General features: G+C 39.7%; 1 protein-coding gene across 3 annotated transcripts in view; it reads left to right on the forward strand.

Annotated features, from left to right (window-relative positions):
• Positions 1–17,279, forward strand: part of fgf13a (fibroblast growth factor 13a) — a 42,742-nt gene extending 25,463 nt beyond the window's left edge. For all 3 annotated transcript variants that reach the window (XM_034543359.1, XM_034543358.1, XM_034543357.1), the window contains exons 3-5: positions 4,862–4,965; positions 14,257–14,455; positions 17,143–17,279. In XM_034543359.1, coding sequence (XP_034399250.1) covers positions 4,862–4,965; positions 14,257–14,455; positions 17,143–17,279 — 440 coding nt within the window. The remainder of the gene's footprint in view (positions 1–4,861; positions 4,966–14,256; positions 14,456–17,142) is intronic.
• Positions 17,280–17,630: the final 351 nt, after the last annotated feature.

Here is a 17,630-nt window from a genome sequence, read left to right on the forward strand (position 1 = left end):
ACCTTGCTACTGTCAACAGACAGGATGCATTAGGTATGAACTGTACCATGTAACAGACTATCAACATTATGGCAACTTGAATGAATACCCCTCAAATGAGTTGAAGAGAGACTTTTCTGAGAATTACAAATGCTCAATACTACATTAAGTACAGTGCTTGTTTTGATTTTCACTCCTGCGGATAAAAAGTATTGGTTCATAACAGAGGCAAAAACATTTTCTTTGCCAATGCATTTAAGCAGTGCAGTAGTGAGTAGCGGTTAATTTGATCTAATCAAAGTCACGGCAACCTTAACACTAATGATGATGATTGTCTTTTTACTCTCCTACACACCGCCTCTTTTGTTACAGCCAGTTATGTCTTATACTACGTGTTGGTGCCTCCCTACCACTGCCATTACACCCACCAGCTCTTTGTTTTCCAATAAACAAATTAGAGATATCAATTGAAGAGTAACAGAACAGCCATTTGTCTGGTAGCAGCACAGCAGAAGCAGACCACCGTATAATTAGGTATTTCAGTGAACGCTGCGTGCTTTTGAAGATTAAAAAAGTACAGCAGTTAGTGACCTTTGATGTAATTTGAACACCTTTGATGTAATACTTGCTGTGTAATCCTGACACTAAGCGGATGAAAACACTTCTGGAGCCTCGCATTAGTTCCTCTATATTCAATTACGTCCCTGGTGGAGATGGCGTCTGTATCTTACTGTACATATAAATAGCAACTTTGTGCAAATGGGATTTAGCCGAAGAAGAACAATAACACCTTGTAATTCGTGTGAAATTTGTTTCCTAAAGTTAAAGTACTACACTGAGAAAACTGTGTAAGTAGAAACGATAATGAATAAAGTAACACACACACACACACACACACACACACACACACACACACACACACACACACACACACACTACTATCCTTCACTTCACACACACACCACCCATCATGTCTGCAAGGGCTCACTTTTCTGTTGACTTACATAACAACTGTCCCGCATTGGCAAGAACATTAAAGAGTGCTGCTGAACCAGCAAAGGAGAAAGAGTGAAGCTCTTTGCACTGCTCCGAAAATAGCGTTGTTAGGCGCTGGGTGCGCTTGTCTCCATGGTGATGGAGAGCGCAGTCCTGTTGAAGCTACTGGTGTCTTGTGATGGTGGGAGAGGACCTACTCAAATGCACACACACACACACACACAATTATGTTATCATTGCCCTCGTAGCATAGTCGTTTGATACTGGTAATAAAGAAGTTTAAAAACTTTCAAGTCTCATAAATCCAAATGATTTCTTTCCCATTTTGAACTGTTTCACCCATTTTCTGAACAAAGCCAGTTGGTAAAAAAAAAAAAAGGCATTTCCGAAAAGCAACTCCAAACCCTTTTCTTTGAAAGAAAGAGGGTACTGTTAATGTTCAAAATCACGCCCATTCTCAGTCTTGTCCAAGAGGTTTTGCTTTTAATCCTCCTCTTTGAAAGTAGAAAATATTGTTTGGATTGGAAAGATTGTTAAAAGGTAAAGTTTTTCAAATATCTTTATTTAATTGCCCATGAATTTGCTTTGCCTTTTCAAATCCTTTACCTAGCAGTGAACCAATTTGTGTTCTTACTTTATTTATTACTAATGTACAACTGCAATATCCCTTTTGAGCTTCCTGAACTTGATAATGGTCAATAATAATAAAAAGTAAATAATAAAAAACAGTGCCATCCTTTATGTAATGGCACTATACACATGCTTTGATGCTAAATGTCAGTCTAAATATAGTCATTATTTACCTAACTTAACCTAACATTTTTCCTTGAGTAACCCAATTCAGCCCAGCCAAAGAGCCACTGCAGTTGAACAGTAATCAGGTGACACAGGTTCTACTGAATTCTGTCGCAACAAATGACTTTTTATCATGTGGTTCTGTCATATTTCAGCTGCTATAATTGCCAGCAGGCTGCTCCGAGAATGACTTACAGATTGGATAAAAATGATAAAAATGTGAAAATGTTCATCGTCACTCGAATTGGTCATGACTTCTAGGCACAGAGATAGCCTGCACGCAATCATGAGAAACTGTCCCTCAGGCGTCCTCACCCTTCTTATTCTATGTGTCTCTTTGCACTGGGAAAGCTCGGTGAGTGGGTGGCGGCCCTGTCATCCTCTTCAGGGTGCTCAGGTGTTTCTAGGAGCCAGGAAGTAATTTAGTTTCTCCTCTTGAAAATCCCCATCAGTACACCAGCTGGTAATCCTTCTGAAATGAAGTCGACGGCGGATGAGAATGTGTGCATCGTGGTGGGAGTATTATAAAGACAAGAACTGCTCAGGTAGCAAGATGTTTCAGGGTTGCTACACTTCATACCATCCCCTCTAGCTCCATACAGAGCAAAGCCAAGATGGATCAATCTGAACAATGGTTGCGGAGAAGGTTTGCCATCTGAAACCTGGAACCATGAATTTCTGGCAAGAAATTGTTCCGCCTCCGCACTGCAGTATTGAAGAATGCTCCAGAAAGTAGCGAAAGTTCAAAGGGCATTTGTCAAAATGAAAGAAAACTACCAAACAGCCAAATGCTTTTCCACGCCTTCCAATTATGCGTCGTAAATGTTGGTGTGAACTAGTTCAATAATGATGGAGATACGCTAATTATTGTTTGTTGGGGTTGGAGGATGTTATTCTTCTTTGACTCATAATTGCAAAATGTATAGTCTGGTTTATAGTCAGTAAATAACATCAGCAGATCTGTCATTGGTATGTCAGCTTAATAAATGCAAAATATTACTGTAGAAAGCATATTAAATACTGCAGGTATACCTTTTGCTGGCTGCATCTGCTGTACAGAGCTGCCAAAGCAGGAATCACCTAAAGAAAAAAGATACACCAATCTGTCATAGAGAGCGGCGTGTCTTTCCCCAGCCATATTTTGATCACAGTACCAATATAAGACTGCCATTTGTGTTGGAAAAATGGAGCAATTTAAATTCGAGCTGAAATCAGTTAACAAGGTAACTGAGAATATAATTGAGGATTTAAGATGCACAGAGGAGTCCTGATTATTTAATCACATTACATTACAATAAGAACAACAAGACAACTTTTGTTATCCAGTATGATATTACAGGCTAGACTAAAGCATTATACAGTTTTCTTGTGACCGCTGTTTTAGAAATGTTGCTTCTGATCAGCCAAAACACTATCCAATATGTCCGTCATTCTATAAGTGCTGGCAGACAGACCCATGGGATCTGTATCTGTCTAGGAGCCAGACAAACCTTTGTTGTTATTGGTAAGCTACTCTCACCGTTAAATCATTTCAAACGTGTCATTGGTGACAGGTGAAGAGACAAGAGAGTAAGTTGATTTGAAATATATATATATATATATATATATATATATATATATATATATATGAAACAAAAAAAGATAGAGCGGGAGAAGCAGAGAGAAGTGGAAGGCAGAGAACCACAAAGCGAGTGGTTCTGGGACTTTTAACCAGGAATATGCTAGCAATTCCTGTTTACTCGAACAAGTAAATACATTACGCATTCCCGTGGCTGTTGTTTACAATGGAAGCCCAGAGAGATGGATGTCGGCACTGTTAAAGGGATACGGGCGGATGAAATAGCCCATTAAAAAGCCTCTATAGTGCACTTCGCTCGAAGGAGTCTGCAGATAGGGATCTACTAAATGGTTGTGGAGGACCTATAGTAAGGGAACGCTCTGACTCATAGTTTAACTGGTGTGAGAATTAAGTTTAATTTATCCCCTCACATCTCTTGACCGCCAAGTCCATATCCTAATGTGACAATGTACACTCTTTAACAATCAAATGGGAAATTTGAGATAAATAGATCATTCTCCTGTTGACGGTATTTACTGGATTTGGTATGAAAAAGGTAAACAATCTAACAGCAGTGATGTTGGCATCCCTGTTTGGCAGTATGTCCAGCAATAGTCAGAACAAAAAGGCAGGACGTTTCCTTTTATGGGATAGAAGCACAACTCCAGACTTTCAGGTGGATGTACATGTGCTTTCCTCTACTCAGCCCGTGGGTTCCCTGCCAGCTTCTTATGAAACACACGCAGACACACTTGTATAGAGTCCAGGCTGACATTAATTATGTAGAAGTGTACCTCATTCACCAGCTGGGCTGCCGCTGGTACACATATATATATATATATATATATATATATATATATATATATATATATATATATATATATATATATGTGTTCATGTAACCAAGAGGTGTATAAGTGTATTCTCCCTCTTTCTTTTCTCATAATGCTGCATTGCAACTGGCCCATAGTGAGAGCAGCATTGTCAGATAACAGCTGTCGTCGTCGTATCACAGATTAACATTTGACCACAGTTTTGTTTTGATATTTAATTTCTCTCCATCTGAAATACTTTTCCATATTGTGTTTGCAATACTTAACTTCACACAGCCTGAGCTGCTTTGTCGTTTCAACAATTTCTCTGTTTTCAGTCTCTTGTTACTAATTTTGTTTATTTGCTTTTTGAAACACCCTCGGGAGGAGAGCGGCTGAGTCCCTGAGCTTATGTCGCACCTCTATTTGTGGTTTGGTTTTGACAGTTTGCGCTTTGGGCTTGCTCGAAAATTTGGATTTGAACATTTGTCCACTTTCTGGCTAGTGATATTAATAAGAAAAATGTCAACGGCAGTATTGATTTAGCCTCTGTCAAGTGTGACTGTGTCTGGCTGACTGAATAACCCAAGTACTGAATGTGCTATACATTTAAAGGAGACCAGAATCATGAGGATGTATGGAAGCTGCATAATATAATTTGGTCTATTATTCATTACTTCATTTTTTTGTTTAATCGTTTCTGTTGTCTGTCTCTTTCCAGCCGTGTTCAACCTCATTCCAGTGGGGCTGCGAGTGGTGGCCATCCAGGGGGTGCAAACCAAACTCTATCTGGCTATGAACAGTGAGGGCTACTTGTACACATCGGTAAGTGTCTCACTTCCTTCATGTGTGAGTGTTTGTGTGAATGTGTGTGTATAGGTGTGTGTGTATAGGATGGCTGACCTTCGAGTCCAGCTGTATGCAGAGAGATTGTTCGCTCTCTTGCAGACATCTGAGTTCATATGGTGGCATGAGCGATTGGAAGAAACACAACAACACACCTGAAAAAGAGAAGATAGATATGGCAGTGATTTGGCTTCAAGTGTTTCTATTTCATCAGATTATCTTTCTTCTATTCATAGTCTTTGGGGAAAGGATAACTCACGCCAGCCTTACTCTGATGAAAAAGTATCTTCATTTCCAGATGTAATTCAGTGTCAATAAAAAGCCCACGGATGGTGTAAGCATGTGGAGCAGTGACATATCTGATCGCGGCAGCTGGCTCTTTATCTTTGATTAAATGTGCAAGTGTATGAATAATTCAGTTTCAGAACGAACAATCCAGTTCCTGTTTGACTTCTTCCCAAATGCCACCATCACAATGTGTGGCAGGAGTCACTGGGGAAGATTGAGAGGCTGCTTGGAGGTTGCACCCAGAGGGCGTGCAGACACACACGTTAACAAACAATCCGCATCATCAAATTAGTAAAGATTGTTCTGTATGGTAAACGTCTAAGTAGGACGGCACAATGGTGATTGATGAAAACAAGCTTATAAAAAGCAAAGAAAACCTAACTTTTTATTTTGCAGCTGCTGCTGACAAATGATCTATTAAATAGTTAGACAGTAATGTGATGAAGGAAGAAGGAAATCAAGCCTTCTGGCTCCTCTCTCTCTCTCTCTCCCACCCCAATTTCACTCTTCTCTTCTCATACACACAAATGAGCTCTCACCAAGCATTAGTTCAGTTAAATGCACTCGCGTCAAGGAATTGCAGATGGTTATACGATTAGATTTTGGTAAATATACTCAAAGAATCCAAGAAGCAACAAGAAACCTGCTGAAATTACTAACACCCTGAATAACAATCACATATATGAACATTAGAGCTCAGCTTTGAGGAGATGTAGGCATTGCGGTCAGCTACAACAGTGAGCAGCATCATATACATCAGCAGAATAATAGTGGGAAGTTAGAACACCTGATTTCTGGTAGCCGATTAGCTGAGGTTTACGCCACTCATAGTGAACCATTGACAGCCAATGATGTAACAGGATCAATCAAACTGTTTGTTTGTATGTATTCTATTTTTATTCACAACTTCTGCTTTACATTTAAAGCAGTCGTTTGTTTCCTTTTTTTTCGCAACCTTTTAATCGTAAGTTAAACAACGTAAATACATTGATTTCTTCAATAACAAATGTAAGTAAACGACTGCGATCATCCAGCGTTACAAACACAGTTACTATCAAATCACTTCATGTCAGTTGATAATACAGTATTAATATTTCAATAAGCCAAACCCGGAGTGGCTATGCCAATACCATCTGGTCCTATCTGGCGTGGAATGAGTTGCACACCTCTTTACTGAAACCCAATAGCTTTGATAGTAGCCTACTTTTCTGTTGTTGTTGTTGTTGTTGTTGTTGTTGTTGTTGTTGTTCTGTACATTTACATATCCTGTACTGTAATATTTTGGAATTACAACAGTACAACACTGGCAGGTTTTATCTGACAGTTTTGAACGCAACCGGAACCGCAATTGTATTGTTTTACCCGTCATTCAGCGTTTAATAGTAAGCACGACCAATTGAGCTTCTGTTCATAGTAGGGATGTTCATATTTGACCAATTAATGTGTTAATCAGTTAAACAGTTAAAAGTAATATTCAAAATGAACAAACAAGCTGAAAGGAAAATAGCGTGGGGTCCATCATGAAAGGTCAGCCCACCGTAAGTGAGCCTGAGCCAGAGTTGTTGCTAACTTCGGGGCCAACCTTCACTAAAATCAGCAGGTGGCTGGCAAGACACAGGAACTTGAGGCATTTATTTTCATCGACATAAACTGTAAACACACACTGCTCTGCTACGTTCACAGCTATTACCTTACTGCTGACTTTGTGCTCATTGTCACACACACTCTCCCTCCATCGACCGGACACCCGCTAACGTTACACAGGGCTTGCAAATACACAGACGGAAGCCCTGACAGAGTATGCCAGGCAGAAACACAGCTGACAACCTGGCAGTTGAACTAATTGATGCAGTGGAGACTTATTGGGAATGCGGCTTCGTGTGTACATGACAATGCACGCGACAATGTGGCTGCTAGCGCTCCCGGACCGATGAACGCAGGGACTCAGTTGCCCGTTTTACGCATACACCGTAGGGATGGATTTAACTGGTTTGTGCATCAGTTATCATTGCAGCTGAGCGCCTTGTTAGGCACTTCAAACACAGCACCCGCTGCATGCGAGGCACTAATGTTGGCGGTTAATGATTGGTTAACATGGGTTGGCTCAGCAAACATTTGCGTCCCTCGCCATAGAGATGTAATGTCCTCTCCAAATATATATAAATATGTTCATCAATTGAAAATAAATATCTAATTTCTAGTTAATAATTGTGTTTGAAAAAAAAATAAAACTCAACCAAAGGAGTGGCAAAAAAAATAAATCACGGTAGCCTTTTGCACATGTTGTATGGACTTCCATAAATACATTTTAATGAGTGCTGGCAGTTGTTTGACAACAAATCCATGGGGGTTGCTCCAGCTAAAGCAGAGTCTTTCAACCCCTTCCCACACACACATACATGCATACAATGCACTTAACATGGCTCCTAAACAGTACTGTATGGATCTTGCTGGAAAAGGCTATACAAGCAGTAGAAGCCGCAGTAATCGTATCATTTTATAATATATATACACTGTATATATCACACAAAAAAATATATATATATATATATGTAATATATATATATATTTATATATGTATGTATATATATATATATATATATATATATATATATATATATATATATATATATATATATTTTGGGATGTAAAACATGTGTTAAATCATAATCAAATGGTAAAGAGCATAACAAAATGTAAAAAAAAGAATACTGCTGGCTGCATACAGTACATCATCTTTGGTGTTTTAAATACCAGCTCTCACATGAAATATAGTACATCCTGTAGGTGTTTAAATAGGAAGAAAGCGGTTGGGGGATGGGTTGCAGAGCTTCCCGTTTCAGCTAAATTAGAGAGGGAATTGAATTGAATGTGTAGCTGGCTGCCTAATAGTGCCCGTCTTGCTGGGATTTCTGCTGTGGTATAGCGAAGCCTTGAAGCCACACATTAAAGCAGCCAATAGCAGGTCAGCTCGGGGGGGAGATTCCCAATCAACAGTTGAGAGACAACAGATGACGTATCGTGGGTGGGGGACGAAAAGCTGCTGCAGGGATCTGGATGCCTCCCATTATTCTACTTGTGTGCGCAAGTGCGTACATTAATGGGAGGGTGAGAGAATGTTTGCGATATCATAAAAAGGATTCATATGATGTATAGTCAATTTACATTTTTAACACACATTCTAATGCATACTAAATTATAAATGTATATGTATAGTTAGGTATAACCTGATGTTTTAAAAGTATGAACCAGGCTGCCTCACATGTGCATCTGTTTGAACATAACTGTGTGTTCTGTAAGAGCATAAAGAAAACAGAGAGAGGGTAAGAGAGAGAAACGCGGAGTGAGAAAAAGTGCTTTATGTGTGGGAGAGGCAGAATATACCAGTGAAAATATATTCATCCCTCGGCGTCAATGTGTGGTAGAGGAAGAACCCATTAATATGTATTTTATTTCACAGTTTTCTCTTGTACCGTTTGCCCCTCTACTTAAAAAATAAATAAATAGTGGCGCTATTAAGATTTTTCCAACACCTTCTAACACATCTCTAGCAAAGCAGTGCATATTTCTAAAGAATCTGAATAACAAAAGCCTTTGAGCTTTCTTCATACATTTTAGATTGTCGTTATATTTGTAGATCCTGAGCTGGTGTCCACATATCTCACAATGTGCTTTTGAAGTGGCGTTATTAATTTCCTCGTGGGTCATATTTGAATTAGTGTGAGTCACTGAGGCTCCAGTTGAGTCTCGTCTAGACTGCTTTCTGTGAGTGTGTGTAAAATGGAGAGTTCAGGGATCTTGGGGTGGAGATATTTATCAAGTTGGCATTGAGATTTAAAGGCGTTTTGACCCAAATCGCCAGGCCCTGCAATGGTCATGTATCCTGTTAAAGAGTCTCTACATTAAGACTTTTCTCATTTACAAATGCACTAAACTAAGAACTAAACATCTAAAAGGAAAAATAGTGTCATCTGAATAATGCACGAGGCAACAAAAGAATGATGAGGAAGAGGCAAAAAGAAGAAATAAAAAAGGCTTCTGGATGAATCTGAACCCAGCATTACATCTACACTCTTACTCAAGTCACTTCAAGTATGTTAAGCCCATTCTTAGTCAAGGTTTAGGTATACATTTTAACTTCCAAATAACACTTCAGGAGAGTCACAGAAACCTTGAATAAAGGATGCAGAGATTGTGGAAGAGAATGTTAAAACCACATTGGACTCATTCAATTTGTATGTAGGATGACCACAAATAAACTAAAGTTGTGCTTGTACATGATGCATTTGTATTTTAGCGCACCGATGTTAGATATGGAGTTGGCTCACAACGATGCCTTTCCTTTCTTTTTAGCAGGCACAATGCCTTCGGTAAATAACTGCTGTAAGGTTCCACTCCATTGAGCTGCGTCATTAACTAGTTTGTGTTGTGTGTGTATATGTGTATATGCTACCGGCTTCAATGTGTACCCTGTGTGGGTGTGTCTATTTGTGTTTGGTATTATTTGCAAGGGTCTTTTCCACCAGCTTAAAGCTCTCCAATGTATTCCCAAACAAATGAATACTATGAATGTATTTTATCTTTAGCGAAAGAAAAAGTCTACTGAAAAGACTGGGAAATTGAAAAGCTGGATTTAGGAAGATTTGTCTTCACTGCCCGGCCATAGCATATGCTTTTGTGGGTCCCACAAGCATTGATGTGTCTGCAATGAAATTACAATAGCACTTGATTTCATTGACATAATTGGTGTCCTCTTAGTATTGATATGGCAGCTGAATACACATGGGGCAGTGTGCAGTGTGGGAAAAGTCCAGCCAATACCTTAAAAGAAGAGATCAGACCCATTATGCTAGTATTTCTTCTTCTACTGATTGGATCAGGAAAACACTATTGTTGCATAATTACTCGCCTAAATCCGACCAGAACGCAGTTTGAGCTTGCATCGTAATTGGTCGTGTTTTCGTGACATGACTGATAATGTGACTTTCATGTCACAGTTACCCTTACAACTGCTGAATTGTGAAACTGTTAGGAGTTGATAGAGCAAGAGAGCTTTCCCAGATGGACAGCATGCGCCTGTTTGTGTGTGTGTGTTTTACATTAATGGATATTAAAAAAGGGCCTTGAAACATCATTCAGTATGTCACAATATCCTCTTCCTATATGCAGTTAATGGATCATAAAGAGCACGGGCAGTGCTGCAATGACTTAAGCTGGGCTTTTCTCTCTCTGTAATGTCAGACCGTTCTATGCCCTTTGCCCATGAGATAAACATGTACTGAATTTAGAAAGACGAGTATGAATGAATTTGTGTATGTTTACATGTGCAGTCGTATATGTTGCACTGAAATGAGATGTGCATCCCTTTAACTACAGACACTGTCAGAAGAGAGCAGAGATGGTGGAGCAGAAAGGATAAAAGGATTTATTCGGCAAACCATCTGTGCTTCTAACAAAATTCCATCTCAAGCTGTGAAAAAGATATATTTCGATGTCCTGTTAGTGTGACTATAGTTGTCATTTTGATAAAAGTTATAGCATGAAAAGACATCGTCCTCATACTATCTATTCAAGCCACCCTGCATACAAATATGACCTAATCTTAAAACTGATATGCAAATAGGAGGAGGTGAAACTAGATGTCACCGCTGGCACTGCATTGGGTTTAAAGGTATAGAACATGAACATACCGTGAAGATTTCAATCGTCTGGCCCCCTGTTCACTTTCTTTCTCCTTCCTCCCTGCGTGTCCAACAGCAAGGGTTCAAACTGAGAGGTCTATGAAGTTAAATTAAAACACTGCTCATATCTACACAGACACTTTAGAAAAGAGGAATGTACAGCAATGGATATTTTGGTATTCCACTCCTATAAAATGTGGAGCATTGTATCGCAGAGCTCCCAGCAACACAACTATTAAACACATTTTATCATAGCTACAGAAATAGGTGGAGGTAAGGAACAGATGACAGACTTATTTAAACAGGGGTACGTATGCATTACAATCTTTGTTGTATCAAACACACCAGAGGCTTTCATCTAATTTTCCTTTTGCCCAATTGGTTCTATATAAAAAAGGGGCACAGCTCCTAACAGCATTACGTGCACTCAGACAAAGCTGTAGGCTAATATTCTTTTACAAAAATGCTTGCCTGGACATTGTAAGTGAGGTTGCCAGCCATGCATCATTTAGACAAGGACTTGTCATAGTTGCATATTTCAAGGAAAAAGCCCATGTAGCGTAATGTAGATCATTAAAAGTCCATTTAGCCAAACCACCATAGAGACGTGGGGGGAGGGAGATGACACGACTGGTATTATTTCGATGCAGATAGTGTCCTACTTTTTATTTCTAAAGTGATTTCCCCTCGCTCCATCTGGCACCGGAGTCATGATTAAAGTGATGTGAGGGGTTTTTTTCACTGGGAGATTAGTTTCAGTGAACAATAGATATGCTATTGATTGAAGGAGACGCCACTGGAGCCCATTCAAAAGAATCTGAATGTTACTGTCTGTCACAGTCCTGTTAGTGAGCCTGTCCATAGACCCACTCCAATACAGCAGTACCAGCCAGCAGCCTCTCCTCCATCTTGGCTCTAGATGTGCCTGTATCTGGATGCGTCTGTTTATCAATAGACTCTTATTCTTCTCCAGGGCGAGTGTAACCAGCCAAATCCACATAAGCTCATTATTAGAGGTAGAACAGAACTCCTGGCTCCAGAGCTGAGCAGCTCCTTGTTTGTCTTTCACTTGCTGCCCGTGCATTACTGAGATGGATGCTGCCCAGCCTCTTTTAGACTGCTGCTGCTAATCGGAGCAAGAGAGCAAAGAAGACATTGAGGTATTAAGGGAGGAGTGGAGTCAAACAGTTTGTGTTCATTACATTTGCACAAATAGACTGTAGTATACATTTAAACTAGCAGACTACTTGAATAATACTGCAATACAGTAGCTTACCCCTGTGATCTGCCTATAAGAGCCAAAGTCTTTATGGTTATTTAATGTTTGCAGCAAGACATTGCAAACCGTTTTCCACTCTGCTGTTGTAAGTAACATTTGTATCTTCAAGTGTGTAAAGGTTTGTGTTTGTTAGGAAGCTCAGGAAGAAAGAAAACAAAGCTCATTATCCTTACCCCAACCCTGAATGTAAACCTTCATCTGTCCACATGAACAGAGGTGAAACAAAGAGTTGCACGTTGTCATTTTACTTGACTATTCCGTCAGATTCTTACTTTGTGAAATACACATAATAGGCCACTTCTCCTACACGCTGTGTCCGATTCATACCAAAATTACTATCAATCATAATTGAAGCCAGATCACCTACAATATATCAACAGTTTTTTTATATTTCATTGTGGTAAGGATATATGAACCAATGAACCTCTTAGGGGCATGTCTTGTTTTTCAATGCTCATAACTTCAACACTATTCGGACTAATCACACACAACTTGCAGTATATGTGCACATTGCATCATGTAACCTTCAAAAAGAATCTCGAGCGATTTCAACACTAGTGCTACAATAATTTGCAGAATTTGGCCGTTTTTCGCTTGTTTTTGTCACTTAAAGATGAATTGTTAGAACAATGTTGACTTTTCACCACTTTTCACTTGACGTTATGTGGACCCCAATAAACGCCCACTTTCTGTGTTTTGTTATGTTATAGACTGTTGCTTAAACTGATCCAATCCTTCCAAAAATAATCATGCATGATGCCAGTCAAGGCCTGACTAATATCCATGAAGAAACCTTTGGATTTGTCATAGGAACACCTACTAAAAAAATAAAATGACAAGTTTTAGAACATAATGTATTCTACTTAAACTGTAATGCTATCTTCTTACTCGGTAAAACGATCAATTTTTTTCATCTGATCGGTAGCTCAATATGGTAAGCATTTGTGACGCAGAGACCTGTGTTCCCGCTGCTGAAGTGTAAAAAAAAAACCCAGAGAGGCTGTTATGGATGACTCTAGTAGGGAAGTATGTTGTTTGTCATGATCTCACTGTGGGTCTCTGGCCCTGGGGATACGTCATCATGCTCATCATTGACACCCACCAAAGTTATGTTTTTTTTCCCACTGAGTTAGGACTAATCCAGGATAGACCTGCTTTGGTCGGTAAAAGCATCCATCTAAGAGAGTTCACTTTATAATGCCCTTTGTGAGTTTGACCGGTTGGCTATTACAATTGTGCGATACTGGTGGTATTTGCAAATATTATATAGGCTCTGGATACTAAACCAAACAGAAATGGGGAGTGAAGTATTGCACAGCTTGGAGTCTGGTGGGTGAATAACAAAACATCATGTCTCTAGGGAGTCTCTCCACAGTTCATAAGTGAAAGAGATACGGTCGTACCCGGATAACATAAAAAGATAGGTAGAAACACCTCATTGCATGCACTACCCAAATGCAGACAGATTGTATTCAAGCCTATAAAGCCACTTTCTAAAAAGTATTTCATCATGTAGTTTAAAAGAAAGTAAGTACTTAAATACGTAGTGTAATTAGTGAAATGGTAGTACTAAATGATCGTGTCCAACAAAATCTCCCACAGAGCAGACAATACTTTGAAAGATAATGAACTGCCCATACATAATTAACAGCTTGTAGCGAAATGAGAATATACTCCCTATGTTTTATTAATGCTCCTCTCTATCTGTCATATCGCCATTATCTATGATATAAAGTGCTACATTATTCACTACAGTAAATGGAATGAATAGTTTTAAAAGATTCTCAAGAGACCAACATATTACAACAGTAGCTTGAGCTTTGAGGTAACTTCTTCCCTCTTTTCGTGCCCCGGTGTGAGTTGAAGATGCAGTGTAATGTACCATTATTAAGTCACACTCCCAAGTAATGAACCATTCCATTCCAGCTGCTTCTGTTCATATAGGATGTCAAACCCTCTTGAGACCTTGTGAATTACTGTCCAACATCTACTATGCTCTGTATCTCCTTCTCTCCCCCCCAGGAACACTTTACGCCAGAGTGCAAATTCAAGGAGTCGGTGTTTGAGAACTATTATGTTACATACTCCTCCATGATATACCGGCAGCAGCAGTCGGGCAGGGGCTGGTACCTCGGTCTGAACAAGGAAGGAGAAATCATGAAGGGGAACCATGTCAAGAAGAACAAGCCAGCAGCCCACTTCCTTCCCAAACCTCTCAAAGGTAAGCCTGCCCACAGATCCTCTCTCACATTGTACTGTTACACCATTAAGGGCTGAGTTATAGTCTATCAGAGTCAGTTCATACAATGCCTGGTCCGACCACAGAAGTAAACGTATAGTTGCTCCAAACAGCTTTACTGAAAGCAGAGGGAAAAGCCAGCTATCTTGGAGATAGGTGAGGTGGGATAATAGAAAAACTGAAATAGTTGTGTCAGGAACAAAAAAAGAGTTTGAGAGAGACGTTTAAACTGTTGCATTGTGGGTCTGTGTAAGGGTGGAGAGGGTTTCTCGTTTCTTGGTGTTTTTCTATAATAAGAGTCTTGCGCTTGGATTCGCAAACGTTTCTCTAATTAAACTTCCACGTTTTCTTCCAGTCCATATGGATATTATTTTACTAAAGAGCTGCTTTCTACATGGCCCTCTTTCATATAGCATTCCCCTTAGATATGCTGGTTCTGACCTAGCTTCTTCTAGCTGGTCACACTCCCCTGTAGACACAGCGCAGAGCTGAGCCATAGTCTTCGACCAGAAGCAGCAGGAACACCTTGTTTTAATGCCTTCAATGGAGACTTTATTTCAGTATATAGTCAAAGAGAACCCCACCCAAATATACTATATGTGTGATAGTGTGGCAAAGTGTGGAGAACAGAGGCATTTGAAGGGAGAGGCAGACAAGTCTCTCTGTTGAAAAGGCCACAGTTTCCTTTCATCTTCAACAAGACACCGATTTACCTGTCAACAGAGAGAGTCTGGTTTCACTTCGCGCGCGTGTGTGTGTGTGTGTGTGTGTGTGTGTGTGTGTGTGTGTGTGTGTGTGTGTGTGTGTGTGTGTGTATCCACATGCCTACTGGCACTGTCGAGTTATTACTGGCTTCTACAGATACTGTGTTAGAAGATAATGTAGTCGTAAACCCAGTCAAACCTTTTGGTTTCATGAAGTACTAGAAAAAGCTATTTTATCATTCAATGTTTAAGGACCAGGTGATTTGGAAAAAATCTAAATAAAGTTTTATTTTGATATCAGTAAATAATTTGGTTTAGTCGCAACATTATTTCTTTCTATGAGAATGTACATTATGAGTAGAGGGGCAGGAGAATGGATATTTTCATTAATAAACTGACATTCACTTACTGGCCATTTTATTAGGCACACAATCTAATGCATTCCAATAGAAAAAAGATCTGCCAGGAAGTCTGCTTTTATAAAAGGGTATACATTTTCAGTGTTTGTTGATGTCATAAACCCGATAACTCTACTTTATTTTTGTTATTGAGGTCATAGTTGGTGGTGGTGAAATAGTGTCTTCTTCCTCCAGTTTCTTTTAAATAAACACTATGACTGTGACTTCATATTCTTATTTCAAAATATATGACTCTTCTGTTATGATCAAGGACGGCTATAGGCTGGGCGAGACAGTAAATCTAACGGATTCAAAAAACTATTACACTAAGCTGTCTTTTATATTTGTTTCTTCTACAAGGAGAAATCTAGTATTTTTGAAGTCCAACAGCAAATCCAAAATGAGAAAAATGAATAAGTTTGTTGTAATAGCCAAAGATGTAAGTTATTCTCCTTCTTTTGAACAAACTCTAAATTATCCAGTAATGCACCATATTTACTAAATCGTGTACATAATTTAACTTCCAGATGTAGCAAGTGGTTTGGAAAGTGCTTTGCAAAGGAACCAGAGAGAGAAATAAAAGTATAATTTGTTCCAGCAGCTCATAAAGATTTAGAGGCAGCGGTGTTACAGGGCACCAATTATAAAAAGCTGTCTCTGTGTTGGCATTGGCATCTCCTCCAGCCATTACTCACTCCTCTTCTGGTTCCAGTCTGTGAGTCTCAGCCCACAGCCTCTCATTCTGTCTTCCTCTGGATGAATCAATTTCAGATCACGTCATTCAAACCCAAAAAGGAAAGTCCTCTTACAATTCTTCTGGAAGTGATTGATGCAAGACACAAAGAGGTGTCTTTATTGGAAAGAGTGGATTTGTGGAAGAATGTGAAAAATGACTGGTTGTTATTGGGGATTCCTGTAAGTATAAATAGCAGCACTGGTGTTGAGGTGAAACCATAATCCCAAGGTCAGGCGCCCACCATTATAATCATACAATACTGTCACTAACGAGACTGGAATCAATCATCAGCAGTTTCCCAGGGAAACCTTGCCATTGATTGATGTGTCTGAGGATGGTCTCTGGATTGCTGCTGTGACAGAAAAATGCTGGGCTAAGAGAAGTGTCTGAAGGACTGGGTTTCCTGTTTCAGCCAACATCAAATAGCATTCTAGGCAGAAGGACGTTGACAACATCCTGAAACCAAAGACTGATTACTGATATTTCTTCTGAAAAGCGACTGCTGAGACATATTGGGCCAATGCTGCATACACAGCAAAGCTAGAGCACTAGCAACTCCTGAATTCATAATGCCACGCTGTGAATATAGGATTTTCTTTGCTTCAGCATCAACCTAGTTTTTTATAATCTCTTGATTCAGCAGTTTGTGGGGAACCACAAGATCTGACGTTATGCCATCACTTGAACTACATTATTCTCACCAAAACAGAGCGAAGTCCCACTTTATTGCTATTTGTGTATTAAATCACGTTCCTCAAGTTCTGTTGTTGCTTGTCTAATGAGTAGAAAAAAACAGTTTGTCTGATTCTCACTTATTTTGTGTTTCCACAGTTGCAATGTACAGAGAGCCATCCCTCCACGACCTGACAGAGTTCTCCCGGTCCGGCAGCGGCACACCCACCAAGAGTCGGAGTGCCTCCGCCGTGCTCAACGGAGGCAAAGCCGTGAGCCAGAATGAGTCGACGTAGCCCGGCAGCCGAAACCCAGGCCTTGGGGCTGAACCACGAAACCTTACCTCCAGCAGAGCACGAATACAAGCAGACTCATCTCACCGATCAGCGGTCCAGGACTAGCTACGACAACAAACCACACACAAATACGCAGACACCATCAATAACCAACAGTTAGATACCATCCTGGTCGGTCATCATCACAAAAAAATCATCAATAGTAAGAAAGTTAACGGCACATAAACCATTCTGAACATTAAAAAAAACAAATACAATTTTGGTTTGGGTTTATCTATTACCTTGATTACTCTTTTTTGGTGATGATCGCATACCAGTTAGCTCATCTGTATCTTGTTTTATTTTTCTTCC

Source organism: Cyclopterus lumpus, chromosome 10 (genome assembly GCF_009769545.1).
Source record: "Cyclopterus lumpus isolate fCycLum1 chromosome 10, fCycLum1.pri, whole genome shotgun sequence".
Classification (NCBI taxonomy): Eukaryota; Metazoa; Chordata; class Actinopteri; order Perciformes; family Cyclopteridae; genus Cyclopterus; species Cyclopterus lumpus.